The sequence below is a fragment of the Mastigoproctus giganteus genome, chromosome 13 (assembly GCF_048544385.1).
Source record: "Mastigoproctus giganteus isolate SK-2022 chromosome 13, ASM4854438v1, whole genome shotgun sequence".
Classification (NCBI taxonomy): Eukaryota; Metazoa; Arthropoda; class Arachnida; order Uropygi; family Thelyphonidae; genus Mastigoproctus; species Mastigoproctus giganteus.
The window spans coordinates 19,261,771-19,289,668 of NC_143587.1; the positions used below are offsets into that span (position 1 = coordinate 19,261,771).

Sequence of the window (27,898 nt, forward strand, 5' to 3'; positions counted from 1 at the left end):
CAGCCCTGCCTCCAAAACAACAATAGTTGTAAGATCACGTAACGAACCAAAAAAGCCACAAGACCACTCAGGCTCCCAAGTAGCAGTCCTTGACTTAACTGATGCAACCAAAGAAACAGAGTCAAAATATACCTTAGATCCCATCTTGCTTGAGGGCACTGCCCTAGAGCAGATGTTGACCTTCAGAACACAGCTCGAGGATTTAATGAAGGAATCCTGTAACAGCATCACCACCATCCTCCGTAGAGACATTGTGATCCTTTGGAACAAATTAGAAACACTCCTACTAAATACTCACGTAGAGTCCGAAAAGAATGCCTCCAAGCTTGAAGCATTCCTTGAAGGTAGGGGCAACCAAATGCCATAGCACGCCCCTACCTATGCAGACATGCTGAGGACCGATAAACAGCCCACTGCGACAACTAAACAAGTCCCAAATAAGAAACCACCAACTAAGCAACCACACGTAGTGGTACTTCGCCCGCTTGACACCAGTGTTCACCAGTCTAGTGAAGGGGTTGAAAACCAAGTTATGACTAATTTGCGAGAAGAATTTAAAACAACCAGAATTAAAGCAATACGTAAGACAAGAAATATAGGTCTTGTTATTGAGACGGAGTCCAAGGAGGAGGCTGAGAGAATCAAACAGAATCCAATGATCCCCACACTCGGCCTAACAGCTGAGCCCCCTAAAACCAGAGGACCCTCCATAATAATCTTTGACCTGGACAGGGATATTATTATAGAACAACTCACTCAGGAGATATATCAACGCAACTTTCTAAACTACCTACCCAACCATAATAATTAGAAACTCATAACACCAAAATCCTCAACTAAGTCCAAAACTGGAAACTCCTACAACTGGGCTGTTGAACTGGCACTGAGCGCATAGCAGTTTCTTAATATGCAGTCAAGAATTTACATCAACTGGGGCAGCCACCCCTTTCGTGAGCACGTGGCTCTACCCAAGTGCTTTAAATGTTGCAGATTTGGGAACACATCCCACACCTGTGGTCAGGCTGTCTCAACGTGTGGCCACTGCTCAGAGAAAGGGCACAATTATAACACCTATCCAAACAAAGCTCAGCAGCCCGACTGTGTGAACTACAAAACCTTGAAGATGGACAGTGCGCATTCAATCCGGGACAACAATTTCCCAGTTTATCAAAAAGCCAGGAGTTACTACCAAACAAGAACCGACTATGGCTCCACACCCTGAAGGATTCAATGCAACTGTGATCAAAATCTTCCAAGTCAACGCACAGCGGGCACGAGTTGTGCCTGACAAAGTTCGGCTAAAAGCGGATGAAGAAAACTCAGATCTCATTATACTTCAGGAACCATATACCCACATGCGCCGGGTCAGGGGGTACCCATTAAGATATAAAATTATTCAGTCGGACGATGACACCCCATGGGCTGCCATTGCAGTCCAAAATGCAAACCTCATGGCAACCAAGATTATCCAACTCTGTACAGGCAGTGTGTGTGGCCACATTATCAGTCCCATTGGAAACTTCTATGCGATCTCCATGTACTGCAGGCCGGGGGAGGACATTGATGCAGCCATCAGATACCTAGAATCTCTCCTGCAAATACTCCCAAATGAGAAGATCGTAGTGGGGGCCGATGTCAACTGTCGCTTCCCAGCTTGGCACAGCTCCACACCAGATAGACGAGGAACAAGAAATGGTCAGCAGCTGGAAGGGTTCCTTTTCAATACTCAATCGTCCAAATAATCTCCCAACATTCTGTAACACCCTGTGGGAGGCAATGATTGACATTTTTCTCTCGACCAGATCCTTCTCTGCCAAAATTACAGATTGGATGGTCTAAGATTCGTGGACCACATCGGACCACCGAGTCATCACATACCAACTGAACAGAAACCTTGCCTGGCAGTGCCCACCCAAACAGATAATACACAGATATGCAATCCAGAAAGCGAACTGGGAGCTCTTCAAGGCTCTGCTGACAATGGATGCAGCAACATTTACACCGGATTACTGCTCTCAAAGGGACCCAGATGAGCTCCAGCAGGAAGTCACAAAGATTTTCACAAATACGGCTGACAAAGCAATAAGGAAAAAGAATCCAATGCCTGGCGCAGTCCCTTGGTGTCAGGACTTGGCCCGTCTACGGCGAGAAACAATTTCAAAACGTAAGGCTTTCCAACAAGCGCGGCGTTCCTGGCCGGCGAATGAGGTGGAAGCCCTAAGAAACGTATACAGAGAGACCCGCAACACATACACAGTAAAGATAAGAGAATGCAAAAAACGCTCCTGGGAAATACTAGTGTCCACTACTGGTAATGACAACCCCTGGGTTAGTGTACAAAGTCACCACCAATAAGCTCCCCAGGGGGGGGAAGTAGTCACCACCAGTACCCCACAAGGTACCATGACTACTTCATGGGAGCAGACTGTCTGCAATATTCGAGACATCACCTTCCAGAAGCCTGCGGCCCCAGTCACAGAGGAGCAATTGCAACTCAATCTCCCAGACTGCTAGTGGAAATGGACATCGTTGAGATTAGAATTGAGACGACGTATATTTGTGAAATAAACTAGGCAGTGGTTGCGAGGTGTAGATCTTTTTGCAGGTGAGCTTACTCTATTAATCTGACAATTCATGGTGTATTCAATAGTAAGAAAAAGTGGGGGACATGCTGTATGAAGTAATGAAAATTTTGGATATGGCGTACACATGTTAAGAATATATCCAGATCCATGACGTAATGTGACCTCAACAATGTCCTCCGCATACACACTACTCGGACTCCCTCTAGTCACTACCTGGCAGAGTAGAGGTAGTAAGATTATACACTAGCCAATCCGGAAGTCTCCTAAAGAGTTACCAATAGGTTTGGTCTGGTGTACTAACTAGCGGCCGGCCTGCGAACTCCGTTTTAGAGCTGTACCCTCGAAATGTAATGAAGTTTGGATCTCACCACGATGTTCATCCTAAACTCAAAAGTCATCAGTCATACTGCATCATAGAAGGGATGGGGAAGGGTTGACCAGAACTTAGCTCTGGAGACTAAACATGGGTTCCACCACTTCAAGCCTCCAATAAGCAAAGTGGTGGTATTGCACCGGTTGATGAGTGTCATCTACCGCCTATTATTGCCTGTTAACACAGAGGGGCGGCATTCCTCCATATGGTGTGGATGCTACAACTCGACCCCTGCTTACGTAGGTTCACACCTGGGTGGTCACCGACAGTGTGCTTGTGCATGGAGGTTATACCCAGGATTACTAACAGCCCCCACCATCGTGAAGGTGCAGAGGATTTGGCTCTCACAGACGGTCCAGACTTCGTCGAAACTGGGTCCACTTGACTTGAATGTGAACCGAATATCAGTTCCATTAGCGTTTTACACTCCCAGGTAGCAAGTACAGCTTGTCTGGCATATTATTATTATTATTATTAGCCATATGGTGCAAGGAAGCCTGAGGCTTATGCTGCAAAAGACAAAAAAAAAAAAAAAAAAAATTCCCTAGTTACCCTGAGAGACAGACAGAGAGAGAGAGAGTGAGAGAAAGAGAAGTAGAAGGGAATCACCAAGAAAGAGAAGAATGATGATATTCAGCTCAGGACCCTGGGTACGCCAAGCCCATACTCACCAGATGTGAGCCCCCGGGGTTAGAGAAAGTCTGTGATAACCTCAAGGACCATGAAACTATGAGTGTACTCAGTCTGGGTGATCACCTTTCATCCCCCGCGGCAATGTGGTGGATCGTTTCTGAGGTCAGATGGCATCATCGACATATATCATTGGACTCTGCGGGCTCCTTGGCGATGTATTTTCTATACTTTATGGTGTTGATCACCTGATCTTGGATGGACAACATGATTCCTTTAGTCTCGGGGAACAGTGTCCCGCTTGTGAACCGTGGATTGGAAGCACTGTTATCGATTTGATCTCGATGGAGGTCATTGTAGTTTCTGCCATGGAGTGTGTTCTTTGCCCATCTTTCTAGCTTCGTTTCTTGTACCGTCTGGGCGGTAGGGGGCTCCTCGCTTAGGTTTGAGTGGAGTGTACCACTTATCTTTCTTCCTTATGGCCTGGTGGAGTGGTGCTGTATTGTTCTCAAAATAATCCTTCAGGTAAACTATCGCTGTTTTCTGTTTCTCTCTCAGGTCTATCAGTCCCCTTCCTCCTTCTTTCCGAGCTATTGTTAATCTCTCCACTGCTGACTTCAGTTGGTGTTGGCGGCTCTTGGTCATCATTGTCCTTGTCTTTCGCATGATATCCTCTAGCTCGAGGTATCGTGCAAAATAATAATAATAATAATAATCTTCTTATTATTATTATTATTATTATTATTAGCTATATGGCGCAAGGAAGCCTGTGGCTTATGCTGCACCAGCCAAAAACAAATTTCCGAATTGCCCCGAGAGAGAGAGAGAGAAAAGTAGAAGTGCATCACCAAAAAACGAGAAGAATGATGATATCCAACTGAGGACCCTGGGTTTGCCAAGCCCATACTCGCCAGATATGAGCCTCTGGAGTTCATTGAGAGTGTAATTAATTTTTGGAACAAGCTACCATCTGGGTATCGTGGAAGTGAGCCTTTGAATAAATTTAGATTTAATGAAGAATTAGAAGGGATGGAGAGATGAGATGGGTAGACTGTTTTTTTTTTTTTTTTTTTTGGCTGATGCTGCCTAAAATGTACAAACTGTATAATGCAATCAATATCCCTCCACTGTAAAGACGTCAAAATTTTACTACAATATGACCATTAGATGGCACTACAGTCGATTGAATTTTCTCAGGCGCGCCACTATAAGTGGTTAAATTATATTTGTCTGGTAATTTAAAGATTAATTTCTTACTGCTCTGTGTGGTGGTTTGCGTCGTGTGCCCTACAGCAGAACGTGTATTTAATTAGTTGTCTGATATGTCTGTAATCGAATAAATTATACACCAAGAACCTTTTAAAAACTCCTCTATAGGTCTCATTTTAGATTACGCCAATCAGTATGCTACATGTAATGAAGAGGGTCCTGGTGAAGAGATTCATCCGATGTATCCATGATGGGAACCTCAAAATGACTTCGGATAATCCTAGTTCAATTAAACATTCCGAGTATTCCCCAGAAACTTTGAATGATTTGCTTCCTGTATATTACAAACGCTTATTTCCTTATGATCTGTATTATAGATGGATGAGCTATGGAAATAGTACGTAGTTGAACAGCTTGGATTGTTTTTAACTGATGTTAGTTTGTATGGCATACTTCATTTGAACAATCATTAAACAAGACCAAAACTATTAATTCCTATAGTCGAAATTAACTATGGATAATTGCACAATATTATCTACTCACATTACTAGTTGAAACGAAATGAATAATTCAGTAGTAGTGTGCTCAGAGACCTAGTTAGGGTGTCAGGGTCTGCCTTCTGGCAGGAAATTCCGCAATGGGGGGGACTTCCGATCCCCCAACAAGTGCCTGTGCATTAATCTATCCCTGCATTTGCCTACTCATGCAGTCATACTTTGTATTCACTGCAAGTTGGAAACAGTATGAATAAATAAAGCATATGCAGACTCTCATACTACAGTCATTCATTTAGTTTCAAGTATTGGTGTGAGAAGAAAACAACCATAACTAAGTGTTCCTACACCTGTGCCAAAATAAAAATTTTAATGCCTCCCTCTCTCATAAATCTTTTAATATGAACATAAAAGATATTTTTGATATGTCTAAAGTCAATACGAATTTTTGCATATTCAGTAAAAGGTGTTTTAAGCGATTTGTTACATTTTAAAATGAGTGATTTTACCGAGCAACAAATTTGCTTCAAATTTTGTTGCTCAGTTTCAAATTAGGGAAAGTGCAATAGAAACAAACCCACAGAATGTCACAAACAGCTTTAAGAGAAGATGCTGTGTCACTCAGAGACTTTTAATTTTTTCACAAAATTTAAAGAGGACTGTTTGTCTGTTAAAGATGATCCTTGCTCTGACCATCCTTTAACTTCAAAAACCAGTGATTCAATCATGCATGATTGAATACTGAACCAGGAATGCTGTAAGCAATTTTAACAGCAATTGCACAGTGCTGTATGAAGACAATCACAAGAAGAGTGGGCATCAGGAAATTGCTACTTGCATTATGACAATGCCCCTATGCACTCAGTGCTTTCCATTCAAGAATTTCTTCTAAAGCACTCTTTTACTGTGGTTTCCCTATTCATCACACTCATTGGATTTAGCTTCCTGCAGATTGTTTCTGTTTTCCAGGCTCCTTGAAAAGTCTCAGATTTGAGACGACCGAGGAAATTATTTTGAATGTGACATGGAAATTATTTGACAGTTACAAAAAAAAACTTATCAGGAATGCTTCCAGAAGTTGCAAAAGTGTTCAAGTGGCCTCCTTGAAGGTATATACAGTGTCGAGGAGATTACTTCAAATTAAATCCAACCAAATAGCTAGTTAGTTTTTTATTTCCCAAATGTTAACAAAGGCCACAAACATTTTTTTTTTATCACACCTGATGTGTGTGTAATATTTTATATATAAATATATATGTATGTACTTAAATGTAGGATTTAAAAATAATATAATTTTATTTTTAAATCCTACATTTTTCACTCCTGGTTTTAATGTGATCAGCCTATGTCCCACTTGACCTATTCTTGTTACTGCTCTTGTGAAGAATATTTTCAAGAGAATCTGGCATTTTTAATTTTATGTTTATGTACAGTTTGAATCCTAAATGCGTAACACTTGGTATAATGCTATAATATATAGCATTTTAAAATTAATGGTTGAACTTTTTCACGGCTACCTGCTTGAAAGCTGTGAAAAAAAATAGGTTTTTGTTTTTGGTTGTTTTTATATGCACTCTACAATGGGGGAGGGGACTTCCTGCCAAAAATTAAGTTAATATTCTGTCAGAGAGAAAAGTTTTTCTTTATTAAAGAAAAATTAAATTTTTTGACAAAATTATGTTTAATGTATATCATATTCAATTCATTTTGATATTTTGCATCACATTAGACATTGATAATAGATACAGAAATGAGATTATTGTATTAATTCTGTATTTCAATTCTTTTCTTTCTTGGAATACAAAAAAACTAACAAATTTACTTCTTATTTATTAACTTTTTTTTTCTCCATCGACTGGTATTGAGAGCGACGCATACATATACCTATTGGATACTCTGACACTGCTTATATGCACCCTGCCTATCAAAGATGAAGTTAATGTTTTGGCAGAGAAAAATTTACATAGTAAAAGAGGTTACATAATGTGCTATATAAGCCAACATACTATGATCAAAAGATTGAATTCAGTAATGAATCTACAAACAACCAACTCACATTTCACCTGCTTGTCACTATACTTTGTGATTTTTTTTATTGAAAAATAAATAAAATATTTTTAATAAAAAATTAGTACCATAATCCACTATTTCGACTCAAGCAGGAGATATACTCCAGACTTACTTTTTTCAACGATTTTCATTAAAAATGAATAAAATGAGAAATGTTTATACCTAAGTTGCAGTAGATTCCTGTTTATCTGATGGCAGATTAACACATTCACTGCTTCCTTGTGCAGCACTGGATTTTTAATACACTTGGAGGAGGAGCCACCCAACTTTTAGAACATTTTCTTCCAATTTGACAGAAGAAAAAAAAATGGTTATATTTTTTAAATAAAATAAATAAATTATCTTTATTGCTACTGGGTATGCTACAAGTACTAGAAACAATAATACTCATCATGGCAACTTGGCAAGGAGTTTTACATTAAGGAAAAAAATGATACATGTGATTAAATTGGGAAATGGAAAAGTTATACAAAAATTAAAACATATATAAAAAATGAAATTATAAAGAGGGGAAAATTAACATCATAGCAAAAATCAAGAACAATTAAAACCAATGGCAGGGAAGTTGAATCAAAATCAAATCAGGGATTTTGATCACACAAACACAGATAAGAAACAATTGTTGCACCTCAAATGCACAGTGCAGTACAGATTGGGTGGCTGGTGTCAACATTTAGGTAATCTGGCACAGTTTAAGCCACAAGATTTGGAAGGAGTTTTTCCAATTGAACAGATGTGATCCATTCTAGCAGAATGCATGATATTTTAATCAATAGCCATTTTCTGCAGGTTAATCCCAGATGTTCGGGGCATTTATCATTTATGTGAACCTTTTTTACCATAATCATTAAATGCCTGATGATGTTTAACTCTGGAAGCCTGGGTACATTTAGCTGCTCAGCCACATCTGGTTCTCAATTGAGAGGGTCGGCAATGCTTTATTTGTGGCATTGTTTCACTCTCTCCAGCAAAAAAGTGATAAATCACTTCCAGAGGTATTCTGTGCACGCATCAAATCTCAGTTTCGGATCAAAATAGACACCAAGGTCCTTATGGTTGATGATCACTGGGATAGGAGTGCCACAAACTGATAGTTGAATTACTTTTGGTCACTGTTTAAGTGAATAAGTCATTATTGCAGATTTAGAAAAATTAACTGGAGACTGATTAATTTAGTCAGTCTCCAGTTAATGGATGGGAGATGGGAAGCATCTAACAAAAAAATAATATTAATAAAATACAATAAAAAATGTAAATAAAATAAAGAAAAATAATAAATTATATAAAAAAAAATGTTGAAAAGAGTGCAGAAAGAGAGAGAGATAAATTAGTGTGATGGGGGGAAAAGACAGATGAAAAAGTCAGAGGTGGACATAAAGCAAAGGCCACCAGAGGAGAAGAAGTGGCAATAGATCAGGATGAAATAAAAGATGGGTGGATCAAGACCCAGAAAACAGTGCTGTGAGTTGGGAGGAATCAGTGGAACCTGAATACTGCAGGGCCTTCCCACTGGTTGAGCGTAAATTAGGAGAAGGCAGGATAAGTAAGTCTGAGCAGGGTTAAGTCAGTGGAAAATAGGGAAGCTAGGATAAAGAGTAGTTTTGAGAGAGGAAGAACAGGCAGATGTGACAGAGTAGTTCTAAACAGGAGTGGTTTAGATCTGCATGATGGGAAAGATCCTGGGTAGTTGTTCTCAAGGGCAAACAATTAAAAAGATGCAGAAAGGATTACAGAATTACAGTGACTATAGGTAGGGAAGGGGGGTTAATTATGGAACGTATTGGAAAGGGGAGGGAGGGGGAATAGGTCCAGGAAGCTCAAATCACCAATGGTGAAAAGAGATGCTGGGGATAATTTTCTCTTGGATGGAGGAAGAGAAGTTGTGAGGTGGAGCAGTTGGGAAGTTAGGTTCGGTAAAAAGCAGTTGTGGGGGTGTTAAGGGTGGTTGGGAGAGAAGTAGATATCAGTCAGTGGGCAGCCCATCCCACCACAAAGTAAACAGATCAAAGTTAGAGGAACAATGTGGGGAAAGAACAGAGTGTAGAGTGTGTTTAGTGTCAAACAGCACCAGGGGTTTCTCCCATCTTCGCGTAGTATACATTGTGTGTGCGACACAGAACACTGTCAATGCCAGAGGTTTAAAAGTGTATGGATTTTATATATGTGTAGTGTCATGTACCGTTATTCCTCTGGTCATTTAGCCTTTGAGCCTCTAATGGGACCCAAAGTTGTCCACACTCTGCCCCATGGAGGCAGACCAGGTACACCAGTATTATAGTTATTTACTCTGGCAGGTCCTGCCACCTAATTTCCTGAGAGTTCAGTGGCAAGGACCTATAAAAAAAAGGGGGGAGGGAGGAAAAGAAATAGGTTTAGCTGAGATAATTAAAAATTGTGTTAATTAAGTTTTTGAGTGAGGGGTACGATTACTAGGGGTTGGTTTGAACACTAGTCATGTAAATTTTTGAGAGCAGGGAGGGAGACTGAAGGCTGGGGGGAAACAGACAAATATGGGGTCAATAGAGAAGGTGACCCCAAGGTGTCAGTGGGGCAGGCCCATGCCCCACCAGAGGGAAGGAGGGATCAGCAGGGGGAGGAGACAAAGAGACCATCAGCTCCCCCTGCTCGGAGAAAAGGGAAGAAAGGACCATGCAAGAGAGCATGGTTTTGAGAGCCAAGATGACCTTGAACATCAAAGCTGTGGCAAGTCTTAGTATTTCCTATTCAGTGTGTCCTGTCTGGTCCAAGAAATGTCACTCATGGGAACGGTGTCCCATCTTCCAGTTTGTCCTAGTCATGGTCTGAGTCTGGTTGCACTTGGGATGCCTGTCCCGTCCAGTTGTCACTTAAAATGTAGAGGGTACGTTCAGTGAGTCTGGTCTGGTTTTGGTGGTCACTCTTGGGACTGATGTCCTGTTCTTTGCGGTGATGATGACATAGTGATTGGTTGGTTTGCACTTTTGTTGTTACAGCCTCGTTCTTCCAGGGTGTGTGATTTCCTTGCAGCAGGTTGACCAGGGCTTGAGATTATATCTAAAGTGGATCCAGTAGGTTAGGATCAGCAGGTGGCAGAAGTGTCCGGTGTCTAGCAAACATCTTTTGAGCAAATTCAGAAAAGGCTGTGTAGGTGATTTCATCCTCCAGTAGGTAATGCTTCTGATTTGTAGGTATAAAATGGAGTTGGGTGACAAGTAAACCACGGAGATCTTTGTACAACTCGTACATAAGATGGTGACAGGACTCCAGGGAGCCACAGGCACACCTTGGGTCATCAATAAATCCCAGTAGATTGTTTGCAGCGGATTGCTCTGTGCCCTGTGAAGGGGTAGGTTGTATATAAGCCTGGGGAGAACCAGGACGGATACTGTGGATATGTAGTTTGTACACTTGCAGGAACATTCATGTAATTTCCCCCTTTGTGGAGTCTGTTCAGCGTTGTTGCCAGATGGTCATCAGATTGGTTTGTAGTCTCCTTTTCTCCATGGATCAGTTATTGGCAGGATCTGTGGTAAAGTTCATTCCACGCTGGTTCCACAGTTCAGATGGTAGAGCCCCCACAATCATCTGAAGCGCATGAGTTGACGCCATGTTACAGGCTCGTCTTATGATCAAAAGGATGTCTTTGGATTATGTCCAGTCTTCTCCGGTTCACTGCTGTTGAGGATTTACAGTACCAGCACCTGAGGCGTATGTGATGATCGGAATGAAGACTGCCTTGTAGAAGAGCGCAAGGGTGTGCCTCCCCAGTCCCGGCGAGTGACCCTGGCGACCATTGCTGTGTACTTTTTTATTTTTGCCTGGATGTTGTTGAGATGAGGGACAAATGATAAATTTCTATCCAGGATGACGCATAAGTATTTTAACTCAGTTTTCAGCCTGATCGTCCTGTCATAAATTTTTATTTGTGGTGGTCTTGTTGGAGTTAGATAGCCTTGTAACAATATGGACTGGGTTTTGGTCAGTGAGATAGTTAATTTGTGCTTCTCAGCCCACATTAGGAGGGTTCCTAGATATCTGTTAGCAAGGTTCTCCATCCGAGTCCTGGAGTTGGCTGTGAGGATCAAAGTGAGATCATCCACATAGGCCTGTGGATGGACGTTTCCAAAGTCCAAGCAAAGAAATTCGTCAAGGACATAATTCCACAAAAGTGGACCAAGAACAGAGCCTTGGGACGTCCATGATAAATTTGGCATTCCACACTGCAGTAGGGGGGCCTGTACTGCGATTTTTTGGTTATTCAGATAGTTTCTGGAGGCAGGTGAAGAGGTTACCTGGCAGGTTCGCTTCTCTCGTGCGAGGATGCTTGGCCACCATAAGGTGTTGAATGCCCACGCAAAATCTAATGAGATGACCAAAAGGTATTTCTGATCACAGTTTTCGGCCAGACCCAGGATATTCTCCAATGCATGGACGGTGGATCTCCCTGGCTTGAAACCGAATTGGTTTGGTGCATGGAGTTGTGCCTGGGTGTAGTGTGCCTCAATTCTTTCTCTAAGCATCTGTTCCATCACCTTGCTCAGGACAAAGAGGAGTGCAATCAGATGATAGGAGTTCGGTAGGTGTTGCGGCTTGGATGGGTTTTTTAATATGAGCTTAATGCTGGCCACCTTCCAGTTTGTTGGGAAGCAGCCAGAGCAGAGGCAGTGGTTATATAGATTCAGAAGCAGGTTTGGGGTGTACCTGCCACCTTCTTGACAATTTCTGGCTCTATCATGTCTATCCCCGGTGTTCTTCTGATTCTGATTTTGTTGACTGCAATTTGGAGTTCTAGGAAAATGAATGGTTCCTCTGTGTGGTTAGATTGATAGGTGTCGTTCCAGGGTGTCTTGGCCATCTAGGGTTTGGAAGGTGGCGTTGAGGATATTATTTATGGATTCCTGCTAGTTTTTGGCCATATTTCCCAGGGGTGTTTTTGTAGATGTCGTCACCTTTCCTCTGGGTAGTTTGTTGGTTGTAATCCTATATATGATACCCCATGGGTCAGTGTTTCCCACTGTGGAAACCAGGTGCTCCCAGGACAGCTTTTTCTGCTGCCTGATCATTGATAGTTGAATTGCAGTGTAGGCATTCCTGGCTTCCTGGTACTGTTGCTGATGATACTCAACCTCTGGGAGGAGCCAGGGCTGCCTGGCTCTTTGAAAAGCACGCCTCTTCTGGTTAGCCTGTCTTCTGAGGACTTCCAGCTCTCAGGACCACCACAGGACTGCACCCAGTCATGGAATATTTTTTGGGATTGTTTGGTTGGCTGCATTTTGATTATTGCTTCAGAAACAACTTGCTGGATCTGGGTTCTGGCTTTCTAGGTTATTGGTCAGTAGACTCTGTGCATTTGTAGTAATGGCTGTTTGAAGCTGTCCCAGTTGGCCTTTGTGGACTGCGTAACAGTGCAACTTTTGGTTGTTGGTTGGTATTCGGTGGATGGACCTCCGCATTTCAAAAGTGATGGCTCGGTGGTTTGGGGTGGTCCAGTCATCCTAGACCATCCAGTCAGTTATGTAGTTGGCAAAAGATCTCGTGGACATAGTGAAAGATCTCGTGGACATCCAGGGTGGACTCCCAGAGAGTTGAGGAAATTTCTGGCATTTACAGAGTACTTACAGAGTTTTCCTCACAAGAGTATTAAAGGCACAGTTGTGGGAAACCACCGGTGGCATCTCACCTCAAACACTATGTACGCTATATGAGAGAGGACAAATGATAGAGAATTTACTTGTTTGAAAGATTTAGATTTCAGGTTGGGACTATTTTTTTTAAGTGATTTTGGAATCTCATATATAAAAGGTTTGACTCTATTATAAGGCTAGAGTATGGCTGTTTAGAATGAAATGACGTCTGTAGCTGATAATGAATAAGATAAATGAGGTGCATATATCTGATAGATAAGATGTAATGTTGAACTGAAGCCACTGAAGGCCTTAATGTTGATCAGTTTTATCTTTTTTACTCATTAGTAAAGAAGAATTACTTCAGTCATCGAGAGTTTGTATTCACAGTAGAAGATAACGTGTATCGTCGTTACCGGTGTTTCACTGATCAGAATGAAATGGAGAGCAAAATTCAAGAGAAGTGCCCCAATAAGCTTCATATCGGAGCAGTGTATACTTCATCGGTATTTCTTTATATTTAATGTTGCTTTATGATAACCTGTTTGAATACACTTAAAAAATCTTTAGTTTTTATGCATTTTTTAGAATGTTAGCAGGTAACATAATATTAGCATTTTTATCAACATTTGTTGACAGTGAAGATTATTTTTATTCTGTGATTTATATATACTCTTTTTTATTTTGGTGTGAAGCAAGAATGTTTAGTATATGAATATAATCTAATTTCATTTAAATGTATAGCATTATATAGCAAGCTAGCATCTTCATCACCTCCCAAAATTAGGCTCATTTCTAAAATACAGTTGATTCTAGTTATTTGGGACACATCGGGACAAGTGCAGTTTGGCCCGATTAAGCGGCTGCCCCAATTATGCGAAGTTTCATGTAAATAGTTAAAAATATAGCTTTACGATTGATTTTTCTAAATGATCAAATCGCATTACGATGGACTCACCATGGTAAAGTACATTCACTATGCGATATATGTAGTAAGCGCCTGTCGTTATAATCATGTTTGTGAATTGAATTTTAATTCTATTAAAAAGTGATTATAATTAGCAAAAATAGGGGAATATTATCCACAGGCTATAAAAGTAAAGATATATTAAGTACAAATTTACACTTTATTGCCTTACCAATTAAAAAATTTAATGATACGTGAAAATCGGAAGAATATTTTCCGCAGGTTAACAAAATAAAAATAAATTTATTCTTACATGCCTAGCTTAATTAATATGTACTGTAATATGTATATACCAACTAGTTGATACACTGAGTGATCACTGAATTATAACCACCTACCTAATACTTCATAGGTCCTTTTGCCCTCAGTACAGCAGCTATCCAATATGGCATTGATTCAACAAGATGTCGGAAACGTTCAGGAGGTTTGGCCAACCAAGCTGTGTGTAATGCGGCCAGCAATGCAGGTATGGTGGTGATTGGTGTATCCAGACGCCTGATATAACTTTCCATAGTGTTCCATAAGTGCTCTATGGGATTGATATCGGCGGAGTTCGGAGGCCAATCGATATGCTAGAAGTCAGAACTGTGTTCCTCAAACCATTCCTGCACAACAAGTGCCTAATGGTTTGGCGCATTGTCATCTTGGAAGATACCATCACCATTTGGAAAAAAAAGTGTAACATTATTATTATTATTATTAGCCATATAGTGCAAGGAAGCCTTAGGCTTGTGCTGCACCAGCCAAAAAAAAAATTTTCTGAATTATCCTGAGAGAGAAAAAAAAATAGAAGGGAATCACCAAGAAAAAGAAGAATGATGATATCCAGCTCAGGACCCTGGGTGTGCCAAGCCCATACTCACCAGATGTGAGCCTCTGGGGTAAATAGCGGGGTGTACACAGTCAGCAAGCAGTTGATGATAGCGGAGACCAGTGATACGTTGTTCCACATGCACCAGGGGTCCAAGTTCCTGCCATTGAAACATGCTCCACACCATACAACCTCCTCCACCAGCCTGCACTTTTGATACCTTGCACGATGGATCAAGAGCCTTATGTTGTTGAACGCCAAATTTTTACACGACCATCCACGGTGTGGAGTAAATAACGTGACTCATCTGACCAGCACACCTTCTTCCAGTCTTCTAATGTCCAACTTGCATGCTCTCTTTTCACCAGGCGAGTCTTTTACGCCGATGAACCTTGGTTAGGAGAGGATGCTGTAGGCGTCGTCTGCTGGTATAGCCCATATATGCGAGCGTGCAATGCATGGTCATGACAGATATTGTTCCAGGTTGGCCCATGTTGTATTGGGTAGTCAACTCTTCACCAGTGCTGCACCTGTTCGCCTGTACAAGTTGTCGAACCCGGCGCTCAACCTCTAACATCAACCTTTCACTGACCTTTGCAGTTTTGTCATCGGGTCGTTGTTTGACCATTTTGATGCCAGTCCTGGTACACTTTAACTACTGTGGCTTTCGAAACACCCCACCAGTTCAGCTATTTGGGAAATCGAGGCACCAGCTCGTGATATATTGTATCATAGTGATACAATTTATTGGTAGAAATTTGGCTTACATTTTCAAATTCTGGCGAAGTCAGCTTGTGAATGGGACAATTGTCAATTAACAAAAGAATTTTTCATCTTTCTCATTTCGTCTTAGGGTCAATTTAAAAATGATAAATTTATTCTTTTAAGCTATAATACTCAAATGTTTCTGTGTGAAGCATAGCTGAGCCTATTCACAAAAGGCTTCACAAGTATAAAATGTGAAGTCTGGTGTCATACTACTCCAAGAGCATTTTAATTGTGATTTCCATAGCCACCGAACTTAAATGGAATTTTAAATTCAAAATACAGTGGATTCCGGTTATTTGGGCCACCCGTTAATTGGGGCAAATCTTAAAAGACAGAACCCAATTGAGAAAATAGCCTGGGTTTACTTTGCTTAATTGGGACAGCATGCCGTTTAATCGGGACAGGAGACTGCAGCACTGGAGATTACCCTACGATTGTCTGCGACCATACCACACGGTTCGGTTGGATTTCTGGAGGTCACAACCATAAAACAATTATCAGTCACCTGTTTATTGGGCTGTTCTGTTAGTGCAATCTATCGTCTGTGCGGGCAGCACGGTGGTATTGTTACCGTCCTCCACACACCGGGTGGAAAAAGCCCGGGTCCGAATCCCGTCGATGAAGTGAGGAAATTTAGTGGGCTTTTTTCACTCCATGGCTGAGTTAGTCAGTCTCAGACGTAGATAGCAAGATTTTTTCCCCAGAAACTGGGGTTTTTCGTCCAGCAAACAGACAAATCGACCATAGAACACACACAATTAACAGACATAAGACACAGCACGGCAGATGAATTTAATTATTCAGGTGGCCTAAATATAATAGTTTTTTTTTTTTTTTTTTAGTTTTTTTTTAGTGCAATCTATCATAAATTGTTAGTAAACTCGATATTATTGAATTTGCGATAATACCTACAGCTGGAATTCTGTGGGTTATTATGGTGAAATGTGTTTACACTTCCATGGAATCTTCAATCATATAAAAAAAATAATTTTCAGAATCTTCTCTTCATTCCTATTTTTAAAGCTTCGTAATTTGTGACTCCGTTCTCACTTGCGTGTATCATGTTATTTGCAATTTGTGTGTGCCATGTTCTTTGTTATTGATTGCTTATCTTTTTACTGTTTTAAATTTTCACCTCCATCCGCAAATGTCAATGAACAGAAATGTCAACTAGTTAGTGTGTACATGTTACAGTACGTATGAATTATTCCAATTATCACATATATTCTTCCGATTTTCACGTATCATTTAATTTTTTAATTGGCAAGGTAATAAAGGGTAAATTTGTGCTTAATATATCTTTAATTTTATAGCCTGTGGATAATATTCGTCCTATTTTCGCTAATTAGAATTGCTGTTTAATAGAATTAAAATTCAATTCACAAACGTCATCACAATGACCGGCGCTTACTACACATCGTATAGTGAACGGTACTTTACTATGGTGAGTTTGTTAGTTTGTTACTTGGTTTTTAGGAGCATTAGCAACTAAGGCCATATTGCTCCGGGATATGCGGTGGTCATTCCCTGACCTTTCCGCATCTTCCGTATTTGGTGGTGACGGGCTCGAACTCCGGTCTAATCAAGAAGCGTGTGCTACGCACTGCTGCTCCTTCCCACCTGGCTACGGAGGCGCCCACTATGGTGAGTCCATCATAACGTGATTTGATTGTACAGTGAACCAATTGTAAAGCAGGGTCCATTGTATTTTTAACTATTTATGTGAACCTTCGGATAATTGGGGCAGCCGCTTAATCGGGCCAAAATGCACTAGTCCTGATATGTCCCAAATAACCAGAATCGACTGTACTTCATGCCAGTGATGCTGAATTTAATAAAAATGAATAACAATCAAAAATTAACATTTTTTGACCTTTTGCTAAGAAACTCCAGTTTTCACCTTATAAAACAGAAAAACCAATCTTTAAACTTCTGTCAGGCACATCAAAAATTTAAGTCAATTTCAGCATATTAGTGTACAGAATTTATTAATCAGGAATTTTTTTTTTTTTTAAAAAAAAAAAAAACCAATAAATATCTGAAAAGGAAATTTTAAAAATTTATTCTTAATTCTGACACTATGTTGGATAATAAGATCAAGAAATATTTTAGAAACAGCTGCAATCTTGTTACCCCAAAAAAAAAAAAATATTTTGGACTGTGTTAAATTTCCTTATTTTAGGTCAAATTTTGGTTGAGAAGGTTTCTAGATAAAGAACTCGGCCCTTTCTAAATAACTGTTTCTGTGAACTGTGCAAGAATTGGCTTTTGGAATTGCCTTAGCCCTGAGTTAGGAGCACATGGTCAAAGAAACCCTAGACAATATTTCAGCAATTCATGCTCTTCATCTACTCCATCCACACAGCTGAAACTCCTAGTAGCTATTTTTGAAAATGTTTTCTTTGATTTCTCCCCAGAAAATTTCAGAAATCTCTGTTAATTATTGCACAATTACAAAAAATTTATAAATTAAGTTAAACCTAATTTATGAATTTTATATACATATGAATAATATATACTTAATATGTGAATTTTATACGCATATTAGCATTAGCATTAGCATTAGTAGAGGCATTTGATGCAAGAAAGCAAGCTTATGCAGCATCAGCCAAAAAAAAAAAAAAATAAATAAATAAAAAATAACCACTTCCACTTCACCCCCCTCTGTTCGTTCAAAATACCTGTCCAGCTGAGCCTTAAACTTATTTAGGCTATCAACTTCCACGACAAGGGATGGAAGTCTATTCCAGCAACCAACCACCCACTGGCTAAAGGCAAATTTCCTCACGTCTATCCTACATCTGTCTTTCCTCAATTTGAATTTATGCCCCTCTCAGGTGATTATTCTGAGCAAGAAGAAGAATCCCATCAGCATTGAGCATGCTCAAACCATTCAAGGCTTTATACACCTCTATCAGATCACCTCGCCGGTGCCTAGTCTCCAGACACTGTAATTTGCAAAACGTAAGCCTTTCTTCGTAAGAGCACCCCTTTGTTCCATTCACTAATCTTGTTGCCCTTCTCTGTACTCGTTCCAGCATCTCTACATCCTTCTTGAAATGAGGCCTCCAGACCTGTATACAGTACTCTAGGTGCGGTCTGACCATTGCCTTATACAAGGGAATAATCACCTCCTTATCCCTGCTAGAAAAATTCCTATATATCATCGACAATACACCATGAGCTACTCTTGCAGCTCGTCTGCACTGCTCAGGTATATATGGATAATATATACCTAATATATGAATTATACACACGTTTTGATTGAAATCTGTCATTTACAATTATTGAGCAAGCTGGCTTTACTGCTGTGTGTTTTCTCCCAATTGGTAATACTCTCTAACTTTATGGCATTGAAGTATTGTCTGGAATATTGATGCACGTGCTTCATGTTTCATGCAGAGGGTACTTCTGTTACTAATAAACTAACATCCAGTTGCATTTGTTGAAGCATGTGAGTTTTTCAGTTTGTATTTCACTTGCCAACAGGTATAAAGGGAATTTTAATTTCAAAAATTAATTTTAAATAAATTTTTTTAATATAAAAATATGGATTTTTCACAGTTGTGTTCAGAAAAGATTGAAAATAAAGGTGGCATCAAAAAAAGTGAACAATTTTTTGAATTATTTTTTGCTGATGTTTCAAATATGGGTGTATGGGGCCAATTTAGTGTGCTTAGAGGATGAACGATCCTTCTCACACCTGATGATGGGTTAAGGTAATTTTAAACTTCAGCAGCTGTGATATTATTTTATGCAGCAGTGTATCGAGGTTTTTTTTTAAATTTTTTTTTAAGGGTTGGTTTAGATTTTGAACTAGCTAATTTCACTGAAACACCATTCCTTGCATAATTTTTCCAATAATAATAACAAAAATATTAAGTGATTCAGGCAAGTTTGGGGTCACTTTTTTATTTAAAATCAGTATAGCATGTATAAAATGATCAGGATGTCTTTCAAAAGGTCTTGTAATATATCCTTCTCCCCAGTTCACTCCTTTCCTGCCCATTGTAACTATCAAAGAAAAGTCATAGTACAGAAAAGGAAATTTTTTGTTTCATGGTTACATTTAGTTCTTTAAGTATTTATCAATATAACACAAAATATATGCCAAAGAAAGATATGGATTGAGGTTAATGTTGGCTATTCCAATCCACCTTTACTAATGTTGTCCACATGATGTCAGTAAAGAGATTCCCAATTTTTGGAAACGCTATATAGCTGGTATATTGGACAAATTTTTATTAGACTTAAGTAGATATTTAGATGAATGCCATTCTGGAAAATTATCTCTTGGCTGATCCTCACTGAACATCTTCCTCGCAATTATAAAGAAGACTGCTTTTATTGTAATTAATTTACATAATATATACATTTTATGTGGCTTTCATAAATCATATAACATTATATCACCATTCAGTCATGTGCATACTTTTGATGATTCATTCAGTTGTGTATTTTTTTTTTCAGCCTCGTGAACGCCACACAAGTTCTGACTTTCAACCTTATGAAAGAGAATTGGTATTTGATATTGATATGACAGAATATGATGATGTACGAACATGTTGCAGAGGTGCTGAGATTTGTGAGAGTTGCTGGCCATTTATTGTTATTGCAGTAAAGGTTTTGGACAGGGCTTTAAGAGGTAAAAATATGCTGTTATTTCTTGAAATAGTTCATTTTAATCAAAGTATAAAAGTATTTTGATTTGCTGCTGTTAGAGAAAGGTGGGAGGTTACAATGGATGGGACACACACTCAAGTCCCCAGTATAGAGGGAAGCTCTAAATGGCAGTGGAGAAAAAAATTGTCAAATTTTAAAATTAGGAAACCAGATTTCATGTAGGCAGAAGCACACCTTTAATTTTTGGGGTGCCCACAAAAAGTTAAAATAGGTCCTATAATAATTTCTCTTATATTGGTAGGTTCCCTTTTGAGCAGTAAGGCTTCCCTCCCCCTTCTTATTTAGATGAACCACACATTGTAGAATTTTGCAGCCAACATACAGTGGTGTAACCTATCACCCTGCAAAATTAAAAAGAAAATGCATCCCAAGAAAATATAAGTAGCAGGGACCATATATCTGTGTAACTTTTCAATATTTTGTATAATATATATATATTTTACCATGACAAATATTAGTGAGGCATTACATTTATATCCTAATAACTCACAAAGCCTGGACAAATTTCATTCTGAAATAACAGATTTATGCAAATGAGTTCATGAGCCACCAAACCTGGTATATTAGTAATCCCTGCAAACATATCTTTCGTAAGGTGTATTATATCCGAATAGCAATAAAGGTGTGACATTAACTCCTCATGTTGAGAATGATACTGTTAATTAGCACTGATGGTTATCAGTTCCCATTTTTGCTTAGTGTCTGATATAAGCCCAGTGAGATTTTTGGGAGATAGGCTTCTGTAAATGACACCCTTCCCACCTAGAATATTCCAGCCACATTCTAGTGGATTAAGATCTAGAAACGTGTCTAGCAATTCCATACAGACTTTATTCTGCCTCTGAAGCTATATATTAACTAGGAGCGCTTCCGTAGCCAGGTGGGAAGGAGCACCAGTGCGTAGCACATGCTTCTTGATTAGACCGGCGTTCGAGCCCGTCACCACCAAATACGGAGTATGCGGGAAGGTCAGGGAATGACCACCGCACCGGAGCAATATGGCCTTAGTTGCTAATGCTCCTAAAAACCAAATAACAACATAACAACATAACATTAACTAGGAGAACTCTGTGAGCACATGTGCCATTATGCATTAAAAGCGATTTCCATATGCATATTTGTCAACAGGTCATGTAGTGTCAATTTATGAAATTAGCAATTTGGCTAGTATATTACAACTTTGATAACTTTTTTTTAGAGGATTATGGCTATGAACATCTACTTTGGGTGTATTCTGGAAGACGAGGAGTCCATTGCTGGGTATGCGATGAACGTGCTCGTAAATTATCACCTGCTGAAAGGCTTGCTGTTGTGATGTACCTTGGAATTGTAAGGGTAAGTAATTTAAAAATTTTATTATCATGAAATACTTCTAGAGGAAGAGATATGACTAAACAGATTTTTTTTTGAGATAAATAATTATGAAAGAAAAAAATCTATTAATAATTTTATTAGTATACTGTTGCTATCTGCAGTAGTTTTAATTCAGTCTGCACATAATATAAATCCTTACATATTTTAAAAATTTTACACTATCTGTATCCATTGTAAATCACATCCTAAATTCCCAGATACCATTTTGAACATTTACTAAACATTCATATTTAACAGATATTTATTCGTCATCATCAGCAGCCATTTTCAATCCACTGCAGGATGAAGGCCTCTCCAGAAACTTTCCAGTTCCTTCTGTTTTGTGCAACGGCCATCCATTTACTGCCCACGAACTCTTGAATTTCATCTGTCCATCTCCGTTATCGTCGTTCAGGTTTTCTTTTAGTTCCTCTTGGGTATCATTTGGTTATTTTCTTAGTCCATCTGTCATCATGTCTTCAAGCTATGTGTCCTGCCCAAGTTCATTTCAGTTCTTTAGTTTTGATAAGAATGTCCTTTACTTGTGTTTGCTGCCTAATCCATTTGTTTCTCTTCATATCCAACAGTCTGATTCCTAATATAATTCGTTCCATTCTTTGCTGTATAATTTTCACTTCTCTTCCATCCTTTTGGTGAGTGCCCAAGTTTCACTTCCATAAATCATGGTGGGGAGTATCCTTGTCGAACTCCTTTCTCCATTTTAAATTTGCTATTGTCTTTGCCTAGTCTAATAAAAGAGGTAGCTTTCTCATGTATTTACTTCAAAATCATAATGTATGGGATGTCTATGCCATGTCTTTCCAGTTCCCAAAACACTTTATGCTGTATGGAGTGAAATGCCTTTTCATAATCCACAAGTTGGTATTTTATATTCATTTTATATACATTTTATATTATATATACATTTTATATACATTTTATATTTTATATACACATATGCTTGCATGTATACCAATGCTAGAAGTATAGTAAATAAATTTGATGAATTTGAAGTGTTGGTCAAGACATCAAAGGTGGATATTGTTGGGATAGCAGAGACGTGGTGTCACACAGATATAAGGAATGCAGAACTGGAATTTGAGGAGTACAATGTGTACAGAAAGGATAGACAGGATAGGAAGGGAGGAGGTGTTATGCTGTTAATTAAGAAAAACATAAAAATCAAAAGAAGTGCACCAAGTTGATATAGATGAACAGTGCACTGTTGAGTCAGTTTGGTGTGACATAAGCACTGCGAAAGCAAAAATAAGAAGTAGGAGTGTGTTACAGGCCTAATGACTCGAATGAGTACAATGAACAATTGTACAGAGAAATAGTGGGCTAATAAATCAGAATGTCTTATAATGGGGGATTTTAACTTCCCAGATATTGACTGGAACTTCTGGGTTGGTCACTCACGCCCTAGTCAGAGTTTTGTGGATTTATTGGATGATTGTTTTCTGCAGCAGCATGTTCGAGAGCCAACCAGAGAGAGAGTAATACTCTTGATCTGGTTATCAGCAGTGATCATTCGTGTATTAAGAATTTGCAGATAAAGGAACCACTAGGTGGCAGTGATGACAGTGTTCTGATGTGGGATTTACTTAAAGATTTAATTACCATCAGGGGTAAAGGAAAGGGTTTTTGCTTCCGTAAAGGTGAATACAGTGGTCTCAGAAAGTTTTTAAATTCTGTACAGTGGGATCAACTGACGATGTTACGAACAGTAAATTCTAAGTGGGAAGCATTCAAGGAATTAATCGTGGATGCTACTAAAAGTTTCATATCTATTAAGAAATATTGTTCAAGGTTAAGGCCTAAATGGTTGTCAAATGAACTAATGAGACTCGTGTAAGACAAGAAAAATGCATGGGATGCATATAAATTATCAAGCGACTCAGAAGCCTATGGCAGATATAAGCTAGTCTGTAATCAGGTCACAAAGGAGGTTAGGCAGGCGAAGGCAGATTATGAGAAATCCTTGGCAAAAGATGCTAAGAAAAACAGCAAGAATTTCTTTACTTATATAAACTCTAAAAGGAAGGGGTTGAATCTGATTGATCCACTTGACATCGATGGTTCGACTATTGATGATCCTGCTCAGATAGCAAACAAACTGAATGAGTATTTTGCATCTACATTCACACATGAGTTGTTATTAAGGGAGGAAAATGCTAGAAGTTTATCAAACTGTAACAGGGTGCTTAATGATTTTGTAATAACTGAGTGCAAAATGGAGAAGAAATTGTTCAAATTAAACATAAAAAAGGCACCTGGGGTGGATGGGATCTATCTAATTATATTAAAGGAGGCATCAAAGAAAGTAAGCAAACCCTTAGCCATAATTATGAGAGCATCCTTGGACTCGGAGAAATTCCCCACGGACTGGAGATGTGCAAATGTATCCCCAATTCGCAAAGGGGATCTAAGTGTGACAAGAGTAATTACAGACCAGTTAGTGTAACTTCTGTTCCTAGTAAAATAATGGAGTGATTGATTAAAGATGCATTGTAGGATCATCTAGACAAGACTGCAGCAATAAGTTAGACACAGCATGGGTTTTTTGAGGGAAAGTCTTGTCTGAAAAATTTGATTGGATACTATGTTGTGGTTACAAAGGAATTAGATGCAAAAAATAATTTTGATATCATATACTTGGATTTCAGGAATGCTTTTGACACTGTAGCGCATGGAATATTACTGTACAAATCGGAGCAGTATGGTATTAAGGGTAAGTTGATACAATGGATAAAAGGGTGGTTGAGTGACAGAAGACAGAGATTGGTAATCAATGGACTCTGTTCTTCGTGGACTAATATTATTAGTGGAGTCCCACATGATTCGGTTTTGGGGCCACTGTTGTTTTGTATATTTATCAATGATATTGATGAAGGTATATCAGGCTTAGTGTTGAAGTTTGCAGACGATACAAAGGTTGGTAGGGTTGTTAATAACAGTGTGCTACTGCAACAGGATTTAGAAAATTTGGGCAGATGGTCTGAGAAGTGGCAACTGAAGTTTAACATTGGCAAATGAAAAGTACTGCATATGAGTAGCAGTAACCCAAGAGAAATGTACCAACAGTGTAGTACTAAACTTAGGATGGTAGAAAATGAAAAAGACCTGGGAGTGATTGTGCAGTCAGATATGAAGTTTCTGAGCAATGCAGACAGCCTGCCAGAGCAGGTCATGAGGTATTGTCAATGATATAATGGAATTTTCATAGCAAGGAAAAGGAGGTGATTATCCCTTTGTATAAGGCAATGGTCATGCCACACCTTGAGTACAGGATTGGAGGCCTCATTTTAGGAAGGATGTAGAGTTGCTTGAACGTGTACAGAGAAGGGCAACAAGATTGGTGAGGAGAACGAAGGGGTGAGCTTACCAAGAAAGGCTTAAGTTCTGCAAATTGCAGTGGCTGGAGGTTAGGTACCTGCGAGGTGAACTGATTGAGGTGTATATGGTCTTGAACGGACTGAGCACGCTGAATTCTGATGGGATTCTTCCACTTTCTCAGATTACGAAACTAAGGGGGCTTAAATTCATATTGAGGAAAGACAGTTGTACAATAGATGTGCAGAAATTTTCCTCTTGCCAGCAGGTGGTTAATTGTTGGAACAAACTTCCATCTGCCATTGTGGAAGTTGATAGCTTAAATAAATTCAAGGAAGAACTGGAAACTGGACAAACGTTTAGAGGGAATGGTTGTGTGAAATTGTTTTTTTTTTTTTTTTTTTTTGACTGATGCTACATAAACTCATACATTTGCTTTCTTGCGTCACATGCCTCTATTACTACCACTACTACTATCCATAGTTTTGAAATGATAGCACATTGCATTCCATTTTGCAGTTTGAGAAACTTTGCCATGTCACACAGCTTCAGCTTCTCAAATATCCACTACCAATTCCTTAAATGCTGATCTCCAGGTAGGGCAAGTTTTTTTTGTTTTTTTTTATGTAAACACCAAACACGAGAGGTATTAGAACCTATAGTACTTAGTACCGTGCTTCGGTTGGAAGTTGAGAATACGAAAGAAGATATTTGTTGACATTGGACTTGAACTTCTGTAGACTGTGATTTTCAGGAAATACATTTAAAGGAAGGTTGTTCTAGAAAATGCCAGTTCAATGAATAAACGAGGAAGATGAAAAGTTGGTTCTGTGAGTTTGAAGTTGGACAGTAAATGGATGTTGGCTGGTGGCGGCACATGTTCGGACCGTTTTGAAAGAGAAAGCGGGAATTATAGAAGCCAATTCAGAAGAACAGTGCCCATGGAAGTACCTGTAGAAGAGGCATGCAGCAGAAACAGTACGTCTATGAGAGAGCGAGCGAGTGGAGAGACTGTTAGAGATAAATCATTAATTAACCTAACTGCCCTCTTCTAAATGGAATCAAGAAGCCTGAGAGAGGTTTTGGGGCACCACTCCAGATGTGGGAACAATATTCCATGGCAGGGCGGATTTGCGATTTATACAGAGTGAGCAGCTATTTGGAAGAAAAGTAACGCCGAGAGCGAAAGAGAAAACCAAGTTTTTTAAATGCAGAGGAAGCAATATTTGTAATGTGCTTGTGCCAAGAGAGATTAGAAGTCAGGGTAATCCCCAAAAGAGATATATCATTCTGCCTAGAAATCGGAGTATCACTAAAGATAAGCATAGGAGCAGAAGAATCTTTTTTGCAAGATATAAGACAAGACTGAGTTTTAGAAGGATTGAAATCAACTTAGTTGATTTCAATCGTTGATCGCCAGTGATCAACGATCACTGGCGATCGTTGATCAGACGGAAGGTTTCTAGGTAGTTTAAGAGTTGGCGGTTAATTGATTTCTCCATTACTTTAGAAAGAGTAGAAGAAATTGCAATGGGACGATAATTGGATGGGAGGGATTTGTCACCCTTTTTAGAAACTGGCTGGATATGAGCAAATTTCCAAGCAGAAGGAAAAACACCTTTGGAATAAGAAAGTGAAAAAGGCGGCAAAGAATAGGAGTAAGTTCAGGAGCACAGGTTTTGAGAACAAGTGGAGAAATACCATCGGGACCTGGAGCTTTCTTAGCATCAAGATTCGTCAAAATGCTTCTGACATCCTTTTGATGGAAGACCACAGGAGGCATTGAATGGAGCGTGTTGGGAATGGTGGGATGTGTTTTACCAAGATCATTAATACATGAGTTGGACGAAAAATGGGATGCTAGCAGGTCAGCTTTATCCTTGGCTGAAGTGGCAACAGAACCATCTGGTTTGGACAGAGGTGGGAGCAGAGATGGGCAAAAGTTGCGGCCAATAGCTTTGGCAAGAGACCAGAATGCTCGGCTACCATTAGGGCAAGAAGCAAGTTTTCTACTCTTAGCCTGTTCAAACTCTAGTTTGTGATTAATAACTGCTTTACAATTGTTGCGAGCTTTGGTGTAGGCAGAAAATGAAACTGGAGAATTAGAAACAAGCCAATTACGATATGCAACATTCTTCTCTTGAACAGCCTTAGCACATTTATTGGAAAACCAAGGTTTAGATTTTAAAGTGGAGTGTGGGATAAACGATTCCATTCCTGCAAGAATAATTTCACTGACACGATCTGAGCAAACGTTGACATCAGAAGTTTTGAAACAGTAATCTGACCAAGGAAAAGAAGAAAAGAAGTCTTGCAGGTCATCCCATTTTGCATTCTTGTAATGCCAAACAACACGAGGTTGGGAATAGCCATGAGATAAAGGTTCCATTGGAGAAGAGACAATCACCAAGTTGTGATCTGAAGTGCCTAAAGGATCTCTCACTTCGACCGTGTACTTAGAAGGGTTGTTTGTGAGAAAAAGATCAAGCGTATTGGCTGTATGATTAGCATTATCTGGTATTCTTGTAGGTAAATGAACAATCTGTGCAAGGTCATTAGTAATTGCAAAAGCCTCAGCATCTCGACCAGCTGGGTCGGTGTGACTAGAAAACGGAAGCCAGCTGGAGTTGTGAACATTAAAATCACCAAGGAAAATTACCTCACTGTTAGGAAAGTTGGACTGGAGAAAGTCAAGTTGCAAAGAGAGGAAGTCAAAGAGGTCCAAGTGATTAGTGGAATTGGGAGAACAGTAGAGACAACAGATGAATTTGACACAATGAGGTAGAGAGATTTTAAGCCAGAGCAGATCAAAGAGAGTAGATTCCAAATTGCCAAGTCTCTGACAGGGAATATCAGAACGGACATAAGTACAAGTACCACCTTTGAGGCGAAAGGAATCATACAGGGAATAATTTGGGAATCTGAGATGAGCAGTAGTTGAATCAACCGATAACTGAGATTCTGTCAGAAAAAGTACATGGGGTTTGGCAGACTGCAAGTGGAAATGGACATCGTTGAG

The 27,898-nt window shown here is 39.4% G+C and overlaps 1 protein-coding gene across 2 annotated transcripts in view; it reads left to right on the top strand.

Annotated features, from left to right (window-relative positions):
• The first annotated feature begins 4,815 nt into the window (after positions 1-4,815).
• LOC150075831 (DNA primase small subunit-like) overlaps positions 4,816-27,898 on the top strand; it is a 65,292-nt gene continuing 42,209 nt past the window's right edge. For both annotated transcript variants that reach the window (XM_090387428.1, XM_090387429.1), the window contains exons 1-4: positions 4,816-5,194; positions 13,313-13,470; positions 19,981-20,155; positions 21,392-21,528. In XM_090387428.1, coding sequence (XP_090243554.1) covers positions 4,993-5,194; positions 13,313-13,470; positions 19,981-20,155; positions 21,392-21,528 — 672 coding nt within the window. In that variant the 5' untranslated portion in view covers positions 4,816-4,992. The remainder of the gene's footprint in view (positions 5,195-13,312; positions 13,471-19,980; positions 20,156-21,391; positions 21,529-27,898) is intronic.